Below are 11,842 nucleotides of genomic sequence, written 5' to 3'. Positions count from 1 at the left end.
ACACGATTTCGTAAAATCTCTATCTGATATATGTATTAATTTAAATATTACGTTCAAGTAATTTGTAAAATAATAAATTGTTATTTAAATCGAAATAAAAAACACAACTTGAGAAACTCGAAGATACATAATTAGGGATTGGAAAATTTCATAACTTTTACTTAAAATAATTATAATCTGATTATTATACCATTTTTACTTCCAAGAAAATATAGTTTTCACTTTTTTGTATACCGTGTTTTATACTAATAATAATATATGTTTTATACTAATAGTAATAGATTTCTGCTCCACCGTGTGTGCATGCAATGTTACGGACTTTTGGGGCTTGGATACACGGTGGTGCATAAAGCGCGTAAGGGGTTAAAATATCCTTATCGATAAACCTTACTTACGCACTACCTCATCCCTAGCACCTATTACTTGACCTTGTATCAGCCAATGGGAGCGCAGTGAGAGGGGATATGAGTAGCCGCGAGTTGGCGGAATCGTTCTCGAACAAATTAAATAACATTTCTGCTCTATTAGGGTATGTACTCGATGATCCGAATAACCGTATCTCAGACAGCTGGGTTGTCAGTGTCACTTGTCATAATTATATATGTCAACCAAACTCGAAGTGGAGTGGAGTTGTCACGGGGAGTTGTAAACATTACCAAACATTTCGTAAAGTTGGCCTATTATTTAATTATATTAATGTTGATTTAATTTATTTATCTATTGTGCACTCAAGTCAGCTAATTACTGTACAACATTGCCTCAAACATGTGGAGAAGGAACATAATTCACCTGAAGACATTTGGTGCTTCTGTGTGCAAACGGACAGTAATCAATGCGAGAAGTCTTACTACACAACCTTTAGCACCGCAATGCATAGGTCAACAGCCGCTAAACATTGGGGCCTCAAGCGCTCGTCACTACAGTCATAAAAGTGCACCACTTCCAGAGCCATTCAGCATTGAAGACAGTTCCACCGAAAATGTTAACTCGTTTACTTATAGGACTCACACTTGTGGGAAACTAAGAGCTTCTAATACAGGTGAAAAAGTATCTTTGTGTGGTTGGGTACAATATTTACGTCTATCAAAGTTTCTTCTACTAAGAGACGCCTATGGAATCGTACAGTGTACTGTTGGCCCTGTCAGTATAGACTTTTCTAACATACCTCTGGAGTCTGTAGTTAAAATACATGGTGAAGTAACTAGAAGACCACAAAATGCAGTCAATTCTGAAATGCCCACTGGTGAAATTGAGGTTATAATTGATAGGTTAGAAGTTTTAAATATGGCTGAGAACCTTCCATTTAATTTAAGAGAATATCAGAAGCCTAAAGAGCAGATAAGAATGCAACACCGCTATATTGACTTAAGATTTCCAGAAATGCAAAGTATTTTAAGATTGAGATCACAAATGCTGCACAATATGAGGAAATTTCTTGTTGAACAACATGGATTTGTTGAAGTGGAGACCCCTACACTGTTCTGCCAGACTCCCGGAGGCGCAAGGGAGTTTGTGGTTCCGACACATCATGCAGGACTGTTTTATTCTTTAGTACAAAGTCCACAACAGTTTAAGCAAATGTTGATGTCTGGAGGCATAGACCGGTACTTCCAGGTAGCCAGGTGCTACAGGGATGAAACAACTCGGCCAGACAGACAGCCAGAGTTCACTCAATTAGATATAGAAATGTCCTTTACCAATCTACATGGAGTTTTATCTATGATTGAATCACTGATTGTTGACACATTTCCAAATCTTTTACAAAAGCCGCCTTTTAGGAGAATAACATACAAATATGCATTGGAAAACTATGGCACTGACAAACCTAATGTTCAGTATGATTTAAAATTAAAAAACATAAAAGAATTATTTCCGGAAAAAGCTAATGATTCAGATTTTTCTGCCTATGCTTTACCCTACCCTGCAGCATTAGGAAAAGTCACAACAAAGACTAAAGAGCAGATAAGGCAAATAGCTAAGAAATATAATGTTAAGGTTGTATTGGACCATGATATTCATAAAGCATTTACGAAAGACCTTGAAGTAAAACTTAAAAATATTACTGGCAATGAAAATTCATCCATCATTTCAATAGGAGATCTTGAAAATGCTTGCAATTGTTTAGGAGAAATTCGATTAATAATTGCTTCTTTACTGGAATCTAAAAATCTACTAAAACTTAAGGAGACAACTGAGATTTTATGGGTAGTGGATTTCCCATTATTTACTAAAGGAAACAATGGTTTAGAAACATGTCACCACCCCTTCACCTCGCCACATCCCGAGGACATGCATCTTCTGGACTCTGACCCACTGAGTGTTAGATCCTTGGCATATGACTTAGTCATGAACGGAAATGAAATTGGAGGGGGTTCAGTGAGAGTCCACAATGTCAGATTACAAGAGAAATTGTTAAAGATGTTGAGAATGGATGCTGCGAAATTGAGACATTTCTTAAACGCTTTACAAAGCGGGTGCCCGCCACACGCCGGGATAGCTCTAGGCATAGACAGGCTTGTGTCTATGGTATGTAACACAGAGTCCATTCGTGATGTTATAGCCTTCCCTAAGACTCATGAAGGAAAGGACCCGTTGTCAGGTGCACCTAATGCCATTTCTGATGAGGACAAGGAATACTATCATATAGTTAGTAAATAACAAATTTAAATATTTATTCATGTTAGAATTTAACAAATATAAGTATTTATTATTGAAGAAAATAGTTGTTTTTGTTTCTTCCACTCTATGTTAGTCATTTGGTACAGCGGGGCAAACCTCGATGGGAGCGCAAATGTAAGTAGTCCATTTTTTCCATGTTTTACAGTGTTTGCATTATTAAATGGAGTGTATACCGGTTATACATGGTAGGCGTGTACAGTGGATACATGTAGAACCCAACATCATAGTGTAATAATGGAAAAAATGGATTAGTTACAATTGCCCCCCAGTCGAGATTTGCCCCACTGTACCTTGTATGTATATGTCGCAGTAAGATAGATAAAGCCGTTATATAGTTATAACCCTAGGGATATAATTATATGTCGTAACATAGTTAAACGAAAGCAATTTATTGCTATCTTACTAGGAATATAACTATAATACGTTACTAGTTTAGTCAAATAATTATATGACTGGATTCAGTTTAGTGAAATGATTGTAGACAGGAGTGTGGCGGTGCGGCGGAGGTATAGTTATAACCCTAGGGATATAATTATATGCGTTAAACAAACAAACCACAGTGAAGAATTGTTTAGGGCAAGAATTTGTTAATTATTTCCAATTCAATGTGCTTATTCTCTCTAAACACACAGACGGATGGACAGAGTCGCGACATAAGGGTTCCTTTTGATTTTTTTTTGGTATAGAACTATAAAGAACCGGGACTTCCGGTTCCAGTCCCACTTAGAGACGTATTATAATTATATCCCTAGATTAAGTTTAATCCAGTGATATAATTATATAACTAAAGTAGTACCTACCGTATTATAATTATATTCCTAGTAAGATGGTTATGAATCGCTTTTGTTTAGCTATGTTACGGCATATAATTATATCCCTAGGGTTATAACTATACCTCTGCCGCACCGTCGCACTCCTACCTACAATCATTTCACTAGACTGAATCCAGTCATATAACTATATGACTAAACTAGTAACGTATTATAGTTATATTCCTAGTAAGATAGCAATTAATCGCTTTCGTTTAACTATGTTACGACGTATAATTATATTCCTAGGGTTAAGGTAACTGTACACTATTCCGGGATAGTAAAATGTGGTACATTATTCCGGGATACTTTGGTTTTTGTCGCAAAATAAGGGAACTATCAGTAAAATCTTAATTTAAGGCAGTATTTTATTAACTATAGATCAAATAGAACCGAAAAAGTCGATTTTCGAATATCTATCATATCTTTTGAAGCCGTGAGGTATCTCCAAACGCGTCAGTCGCAACCACGCAGTGGTTTCTATGGGCGTGTTTGACGGTGAGCTTAACGCGGTAGCGGAACTTCTTAAGGATTTACTGTGATGCGGGTAAGTTTATTTATATTAAATTTGTATCATAATTGTCTTATAGTTATTAAAAGACATTTATATCATCTTTTCAAATTAATTTAAAGCATATTTTAATTAAAATACCCGCTCCCGGAATAATGTACACCATTTTGACGCGGTGTACATAATTGCGGGAGTATCCCGGAATAACGGAAACACAGTCCGCAATGTTTTTATGTTTTATTACTATTTGCGGTGAAGTATATTTATATATTTGATGTAAATATATTGAGTAAAGATTACAGATTATAGTGACATAATTACGGTACATATATTTTTTAGATTTTAGTCTCATAATTGAGTACGAAATGTATACTCGTTGAGTAATACGTGCGAAATATTGGAGTGTGGCATCGACATTAAATTTGTTTTATTTCACAAAATTAAAGCACAAAGGTTACTTATTTCGATGTTTTGAGTATAATTGTTATATAATCTTCCAATGTACTAAGAAAACAATCTTGTTTGCCTTTTAACATAGCCTTCGTTTTGACTGCCGTAATTAAGTACACGACTTTATATGAGTGTATCTTATTCCAGTATGCCTATATAAAGTATATATTAAAATATATAAACACAAAATAAGGTATAGAGATCCGACTATTATGTTTTTCAACTTCCTTAGTTAGCTAAAAATCTTTATACCGCATATTGGTTTGTCCGTCAGTCAGTCTGTCCGTCTACGATTTAGCTCAATCATTATTAGTACTAGAAAGCTAAAATTTACATGAGGATAATACATAATAGGATAGACATACATAAATATAAAATAGTACAAATTAGTCAGACAGTCAATCTGTGTAAGAACGGCCTATAATATTTATTTATTGAGTACTATTTATTTATATATACATACTTGAATAACGTATCACCACCATATATGTATACGGTGTAGCTCAGTGATCACCAGTACCAAAAAACTGAAATTTTCACGAGTGCCGTGCAATTTTTATATCCGGCAATAGCTTCTGGATTGAAATTAAATTTTGAAAAAAAAAACCCGACATTGTTAAGCGTTTTTCATCAAACATGGCTAAAAATACTCTCGTCTAATTCAGTCTTAAAACTAAAAAAACTAATCTAAATCGGTTCATCCATTCGAAAGCGATGCCTTAGACAGACAGTAAAACTTATAACACCCTGTCATTATATCATACAATAGTTATACCGTAAAATATCATATTTCCCATCCCACCCCAACCCATCAAAACATTGCCAATTATAAAAAATACACTCTGTATAAGCATCTATCAAAACGATATGAGCATTTATATATTTACGTAAACAATATTTTTAATTCGTTTTTTTACATTATGCTTCAACAACGTGGACTTTAAAGGTATCCCGTAATTACGTACAACGACTCCCGGAATTGAAGCCATACCAAAATTGTATCCCGGAATAATGGGCAAACTAAGGGTTAAGTAAAACAACGGTAATTTCTATAAATTAGAAGTTACGATGCAAAATAATATCTTAAATCCATCGTAGAAGACTTATCCTTAAAATAAAATAATTAACACGACTAGAAACGTCGCATTTTTTTTACAATTCTCACTCAAAGTAGGAAACGTCTTAAGTTCCCGTAATATGGGACAGTTACCTTATAACTATATAACGGTTTTATCTATCTTACTGCGACATATACATATATTAACTTAGAAATCATTATAGATAGCACTATCATTAGTATTGTGATTTTTAGATGGTTCATTGCATTAAATATAGAGATAGGTATATAGGCTAGATATCTTGGACATTTATTTACCTAAGATGCATGATTATAAGTACTTTTTAAAACTGATATTTATAACATGAAATTGACTTGTACCACACCTTGGACACTGGCGATCAAATATATGAAAGAGGCGCGTTCCTTGCACACATTCTAAGCTCGTGTAGGTGAACGTGTACCATGCTTGTATGAGTGACATATGACTGTACGACTGGCGGTAACTGTGAGGTAACCGGGAGGGGGTGGGCGGCACTTTCAACGGGGAGCAGGAGGGGCCATACTGTACGGTAGTACCCTTTATTATACTGTGCTTGTACTGTAGGTATTTAGATATAGGGCTGGGAACTCCCCAGAAACCGCTAGCATTTTTTGAACTGCGTAGTTCAGAACTACTTAATTCCAAGGTTATGGCCACAATGTGCCACAATTCGCAATCTACAGTACTTAATTAACACCTACATACATTTACGAGAGTTTGTTGACAGGATAAATGATCAGGAAAACACCGAACCGGTTACAATAGCATCTCACTAAACAGAAAAATTTAAACCTTACTTCAAACATATAAGGTTTCAATTGACCATTGATCAGTTAACTTAGTGATAGTGTTGTTAAGAAATCAGTAGAATATTGCACGTCGCGCAGTATGGAAGGTTATTCAGTGCTGTTTATTATTGGTATGAGTCTTTGTGGGATTCGTTCTTTGGATACGCCGGAAGTTGATGGATTAGGTAAGTATGTGATAAAAAAAGGTACTGGCACCTAAGTTATCCCGGTTCTTTATCTTATACTTTTAAACGAGCAATTCTTGTATATTTATTTATTTATATATACCGACGGTCTCGGAAACCGCTCTAACGATTTCGCTGAAATTTGTTATGTGGGGGTTTTCGGGGGTGAAAAATCGATCTAGCGTAGCCTTAGATCCAGGAAAACGCGAATTTTCGAGTTTTCATGAGTTTTTCTTTCGCGTTAGTAAATGTAAAATATGGTCGTTAATTTTGCCGCGCGCGCATCGATTCCGCTTAGCTCAGTCGTACGAGATCGGTCTAATGAACGCAGATAGATCTTAGGTGTCAGTCAGGGTTTCGAATCCCGGCCAGAAATGAAGTTTTTGTTTTTTGTCTTTTTTTTGTTTTTGTATTTATAAGAGTTTATTTTTATCTAAAGACGTGATATATTAAAATAGAACCGAGCGAAGCTCGGTCGCCCAGATTGTAACTGTAAGTGTGAATGAGCTTAGGTACTAGGTAGTCGACTACAAAGAGATGTATCCACTTTTTCACCTTATTGCATTGTAATAAGGTGAAAAAGTGGATACATCTCTTTGTAGTCGACTGTACCTACCTGTAATTTAAGCTCATTCGCACTTACAACTATAAAAAGAGTTCGTAGTTTTAACAAACGAGGACACATAAGTGCCCTTAGGGATCATCCATAAATTACGTCACACTAAAAATCATGATTTTTGACCCCTCCCCCCCTCCTTGTCACAGCTGGTCACATTTGTTAGACTCCCCCCTCCCTAGTGTGACGTCACATATTTACACGTAGCAATTTTTGAATAAAAACAGCGGTTAGAAATCAATCTTATTTCCATTTATGTGCTTGAATTATTCTTCACCACACCAACAGGTAAAGGCTCTCTTGATACTTCAAAAAACGAATGACAAAGTTTCATTTTATCTACAAGAGTGCAAAAGTAATTTCATAGTCATTTTAACTTGATGTCCACGGGTATGGCTGGTAGAATAAATGTTTAAATGATGATTTTGACTCTTAAATGTTAATAAAAATTAATCAAGCTAAATTGTTTGATGTTTTGCAGTTAATGTTTTCCACGTGTTGGTGTGTGTGTGTGTGTGTGTGTGACAAATTTATATACCTAAGGGGGCATCCATTAATCGCGTCATACGTTTTTGGCTTATTTTAGACCCCCCCCCCTCCCCCATGGTGATCTTTGGTGATATTTTCAGGACCCCCCCCCCCCCCGGCCAATATGACGTGTAATTTTTTTTTTGGCAACTTAAGTACACTACCCCCTACGATCCTAAGATTCTTCAGCTATTCAAGAGCTTCTCGACCATCTCCACGTATCGGATGATGAGGCTCATGGGTAGCTCTCTGAAGTCCTTTGGTACCAGGTAGCCTGCTCCAAAGTTCTTCATTCTTTGTCTGGCGAGGGCGTGACATTCACACATTAGATATCTGACGGTCTCTTCCTCTCCTCCACACATGCGACAATCCGTGTTGTCAGCGTGTCCCATCTTGGCCAAGATTCCTTTGACCCCGTAATGGCCTGTGAACCCCCGTTATAATTTGGAGTTGGCTTTTGCCTAGCTTTCCTAGCTTTTTGCTCCATCCTTAGTCAACATTCCGCATAAAGAGCTTTGAATGCTTCAGATTTACCAGGGCATCCCACTCTTTTTGGTGATAGCCTTTGTTCGGTCTTTCATAGCCGGTTTAATGGTTCCTTGTGAAAGACCCACAAAAGGTTCCGGACTTATGAAGTTGTCTTCAGATCCGGCCTTGGCAAGTTCATCAGCATTTTCATTGCCAATGAAGCCTTCGTGTCCCGGTATCCATACCAGTTCCACCTTGTTTTGCTTAACAAGCAAGAGCTTGGATGCCGAGAACCTTCGCCCTTACATCTTTAATACATTTTTAAGTGTTATGGCTCGTCGATGATTCCGCCAACAACGTCAAGGTTTAGGAAGGGACAGGTTTTATGAAGACAATTAGCCGTTTTTTGACTGAATGTATATAGTGATTTTTGTGTATTTATGAGAACAGCATGCATTTATGTTAGAAGAGTGACATTTGATGCAGTGGAACTGCTGATGATGATCAGAACTGAACTCCTCAAATCTCAACGGCACACTTATAGTGACTTTGTTATTTTTATAAGAACAGTATAGAACAGTGACATTTGGTGCAGTAGAACTGCTGGTGATGAGCAGAACGGAACTCCTCAACGACGCGTAGCTCATGTTAGGAGATTTATTTTCTTCATTATGTTCGTTCAGAATGTTGGGTTTTCATGTCACATTTTGGACCAGCTCAAGTTCTAGTGAAGGGATAGTTTAAAAAATACACATTTCTACATAATCCAACATTCGCAAGTTTCTTTCACCAGAAACCCAAAAGCGGCGTTTTTTTCTTGCCATGATGGTTGACCGTCCGTCTATAAGTAGGTATACGTGATGAGGGCAAACTAAAAAAAATCTTTGAAAAATAATAATAACCGTTTTGCACCCAGCTGCTCTTTGCACTGCACAACGCAAGTGCCAACTGCGAGGCAAATTACGGCGCATGAATTTTTAAAACTCAGCTCAGGTTTTGACAGTCTGGTTATGTTAAAGTTGATATATTAAAAAAATTGCTCAGAAATATGATTTTACGTTTACTAACTATAACACAGTGTATCACACAGGAACAAAAAAAAATACACGTGATATGTTCCTGACCCCCCCACCCCCCATGGTGATATTTGGTGATTTTTCTATGACCCCCTCCCCCCTCTATACAGTATGACGCGATTAATGGACGCCCCCTAACCTACGTGCTTTGAAACCCCAGCAAAACAATTGGTATCTTTTATAACAGGATGCAAAGCCGAAAATAGATGATAGTCTAGTCCATTTAGATCATTTTTAGCTATATGGTAGCTTAGACAAATTTTAGTTTATTTATCGACCCAAGTAATCACTCCAATATTTTTTTTTTATGTTATTCAATTTTTAAATCACTGTCGTTTGTTCTGTCACTGTCTTCTAAAGAAAACTCTAGACACATATATTTCAAATCTATTTTATGGTATACGATAGACATTTTACAATACTAAATAAAACCAAAACAACTTAATACAGTAACAAGAGTACGCTTATCGATTTAGTCTGAAATTTTGGAGTTTTCACCGAAAAGTTTACAAAAATAAAAAATAAAATAAAATAAAAATGTTTTATTCTGTATCAACAAATGTTTTACAAAGTATCTGCGCTGGTGCCTCTTTCTATGTGAGGAAACACTTGTGCTAAGAGAGCACCGCTCTTCCACGGTATACACTAGCTGTTTATCTTATAAGTAGGTATGTAAATTTAGATTAATAACACAAAATTAAAAGAAACGACGAATCAAATTTTGTCCAAGACATTTATAGCTAAAGAATGTTCTAAATGGCCTAGACTATCGCCTACTTTCGGCTTTTCATCCGGTTGACGAACATCCTGTATTTTTAATTTTGTATTGTATATGCTTATGAAGTATTCATAAAGTAACAGTTTAAAGTTCGTGTTTTAACCCTTAGATTATGATAGATTTTGAAATGTGACGTCACGAACTTTAGGACCCCTCCCACCCCCATGTCACACATTGTCACACTTCGCCGACCCCCTCCCTCCCCCTTAACGTGTGACGTAATTTATGGATGATCCTACCGGGATTCAAATCTAGAAGCATTGGCTTAGCTTAGGTCGTCAAATCCTCATGGATGAAAACCTGCAGGTGCCAAAAATGAACTTATCGTTTTCAGAGCGAAAATGCGTTGACAACGAAGAATACAATGCTTGCACAAACGGTGGATGCAAAGCCCGCAACTGTTCCCAACTCGGCAAACCGATTCCTTGCGTGAGGCTCGACCCCAAATTCTGCCAGCGGGATGTGTCTGCAGCGAGGGATACCTGAGGGACGATGACGGCGTGTGTGTGAAAAAGGTAATTGTTTTATTTGTATGTTTTCATCAACCTGTCGATCTTACTCTTCGAAATATTTAAAGGCAAGGAAGGTGTAGGGGGCATTTTCGCGAGAAGAATCGCCAAATATATTTTTTCTAAGGTAGGTAAATTTTATGTTTTCCTACTCAGAATCACGAGCCTTTTCGATCTAGAACAAAAAATTGGACCCAAAATTTTCTTTTAACACTTTCGAAACCGGGCTCTACGCGGCGCTACGACATTTTCGCTACATACGGGTTTCCCCATGTAATCGGCTACGCTTCTACGAGCGGTGTGCCCGACAGTCGGGTTCTTGGTAGCGAAAGTGTTAATTTTCTATTTGCATATATTATTTTCCACTTTGTTTGTAACCGCTGTACCACGCTGTACAAAGTAGGTATTAGTAACAAAGTAGAAAATTTAAATAAATTTGGGACGCTTTTTTTCACCTAGTAGGATGGAAAGGGCTCGTGATTCTGAGTAGGAAAAACATTAAATTTACCTTTTTTTTTTTTAATTAGCCTGTTGTAGTGTCCCACTGCTGGGAAAAGGCCTCCCCTCGCTTCTTCCACTCAACCCTGTCATGTGCGTAAATCTGCCGGCTTGGATAGAATGCGTTCAAGTCATCCCGCCATCTCTTTTTTGGTCTGCCTGAACCCCGGCCTGCACCCTCTACGGTGTTCCGTGGGTCCCACTCGGTAACCATTTTACTAAACTCGAGTAAATTTACCTATTTAATAAAAAAAGTTTTGAAATCTTTTTTCGAGAAAATGCCCGTAAGTCAAGTCGACATGAATAAGGCTTCCCTTTGACTGGCCATTTGAATAGGGTAACTAGGTGTTTCCCCAGAAATTATAACATTACTGCATCACATGAAGCATGCGGGATTAGCATGAAGGTAATAGTGAAGTATAGGTCCTGTCATACCGGACTCAGTGCGGTGGCAAGGGCTTTCGTAGGCCCTAGCCAATTGGTTCGGTTGCCTTTGATTCATATCGAAGGCAGAACCTAATTATTATGTCTCCACCTTATCGTAGTAGTTGGCTAATCTTAGTTATCTTATATTCGAAACTTGTCCCAAGACTGCAAAATCTGCAAAAAAAATACTTATTTTCCAAGCGAAATACTATGTTTACTTTATAATGGTAATCTAACTCATTAATGACCGGTTATCACGACATGGCTGTCATACAATGACCTCGGGGAACTTCGCACGCTCTTAGGGGCATTCCCTAGAAAAACAGCAGAAAAGCTAAAACTAACTCTATGCCAAGGGCATACGGTCTTATTAAGCACGCAATTTATTCTCAGTTATTTTGCAACACTTTGTTTTTTAGTC

General features: G+C 37.2%; 1 protein-coding gene across 1 annotated transcript; it reads left to right on the top strand.

Annotated features, from left to right (window-relative positions):
- The first annotated feature begins 617 nt into the window (after positions 1-617).
- LOC125226182 (aspartate--tRNA ligase, mitochondrial) lies at positions 618-2,714 on the top strand. The gene has a single exon (XM_048130095.1). It carries the CDS (start codon positions 766-768, stop codon positions 2,656-2,658), a length of 1,893 nt encoding a protein of 630 aa, XP_047986052.1. The 5' UTR covers positions 618-765; the 3' UTR covers positions 2,659-2,714.
- Positions 2,715-11,842: the final 9,128 nt, after the last annotated feature.

This window comes from Leguminivora glycinivorella, chromosome 5, assembly GCF_023078275.1.
Source record: "Leguminivora glycinivorella isolate SPB_JAAS2020 chromosome 5, LegGlyc_1.1, whole genome shotgun sequence".
Taxonomy (NCBI): domain Eukaryota; kingdom Metazoa; phylum Arthropoda; class Insecta; order Lepidoptera; family Tortricidae; genus Leguminivora; species Leguminivora glycinivorella.
This window is presented reverse-complemented; position numbering and strand designations above follow the sequence as displayed.